The 1,540-nt window shown below is 26.0% G+C and overlaps 1 protein-coding gene across 1 annotated transcript; it reads right to left on the minus strand.

Moving 5' to 3' along the window:
- Window positions 1–1,025: 1,025 nt before the first annotated feature.
- Window positions 1,026–1,193, minus strand: LOAG_15487 (hypothetical protein; the record flags this gene model as incomplete). Its single annotated transcript, XM_003150977.1, has 1 exon — window positions 1,026–1,193. A coding segment is annotated over one exon (168 nt), but the record flags the coding sequence as incomplete, so codon positions are not given.
- Window positions 1,194–1,540: the final 347 nt, after the last annotated feature.

The raw sequence follows: 1,540 nt of genomic DNA on the forward strand, positions 1-1,540 counted from the left end.
GTAGGGTATGTGATAGGGTAAAGTACTGTGCGCAAAATGTAATATTGCGGAAAAAAAAGTGGATAAGATTTGTAAGGGTAGGATAGAATAGGGTAAGATAAATAACGGGTAGGGTATGTGATAGGGTAAAGTATTGTGCGCAAAATGTAATATTGCGGAAAAAAAAAGTGGAATTTTCTATTAGAAAATGAATCATCACTTTGAATTTCTTAAAATTTATCTTTAATTAATGTATGAAATTTAAGCGCTTTTGTCATTTGTATGAAATGATTAAATCTAATTAACTTAAACTGATAATAAATGGATGTTTATCAGTTAATGTTAAGAAAAAAAAAAAAGAAAGATGGTACATTTAAAGATGAAAACGAAGTAAGAAATTAGATAATATTGCATTACAACATACACACACACACACACGCACACGCACACACACACACACACACACGCACACACACAAGACAAATACACAGACAGATAGACAGACACATGCAGACAGTGGTGTACATAAAACAGGAATTGATAGCGGTGGTAAAGGATGTATGTATATGACCCAAGATGACATTATATTGTGATGATGCCCCTTTTTTGCGCCGCCTCGCATTTTCAATTTAATTTAACAAAATTACTTTTCAGGTTTATTGCAAAAATTGTTTTATTATACAAAAAAAAAATTAATTTAAATTAAATTTTAAAAGTAAAAACGATATTTCATTCGTTTTCATTTATCTATAATTTTAATTCATAATAAATATAATGTAATTTAAATATTTATATTAAATTTCAAAAAAAAAAATTCAAATTAAACAGAACGATTTTTATTTACAACATATTTTACTATTGTAATTTAAATTAAAATATATCTTTTTCGAACCATTTCAAATTTGATTAATTTAATTTCCAATTTTATCAAAAGTTTCGACAAGTTTGACATTCATATTTTTTTGTCATATAATTTATTGATTTTATAAAAAAAAAAAAAGAAATAAAATGTATAGATGAAAATTGGCATAGAGAAGGGAAATTTTTTAGGATGATAATTTTGATGCTTCATCTTTGATCATTTCATCGGTCATTTGTTTTTTGCATGCATTTAAAAATTCATCCACTTCGTCCAAAATTTCTTTTGGAATTTTTTTATGAGTTACCAAATAATTCATAATATGTTTGTGCACTGCTAAATATTGCTTCCAAGACTGTAAATTATAACTTTTAATGATAATTATAATTATCCTATCAATTACTGTACATGGATACCGTAACAATAGTAGTGATTTAAATGATGGAATAGTTATGAGTGTTGAGAGCGATATATGCTAAATATGTTTTCGTTGACGAAAAGTAATATAATGTGATCAAATGCTATAACATCTAATGATAATTATAATTATATTAGTTACTGTACGTGGATACTGTAGCGACAATAGTAATATAACTGATGGAATTAGTTATAAGTATCGAGAGTGATATATGTCAAATATAGTTATTTGAGGAAAAGTGATATAATGTAATCGCATACTATAACATCTAATGATACTTATAA

Source organism: Loa loa (genome assembly GCF_000183805.2).
Source record: "Loa loa unplaced genomic scaffold supercont3.331, whole genome shotgun sequence".
NCBI lineage: Eukaryota > Metazoa > Nematoda > Chromadorea > Rhabditida > Onchocercidae > Loa > Loa loa.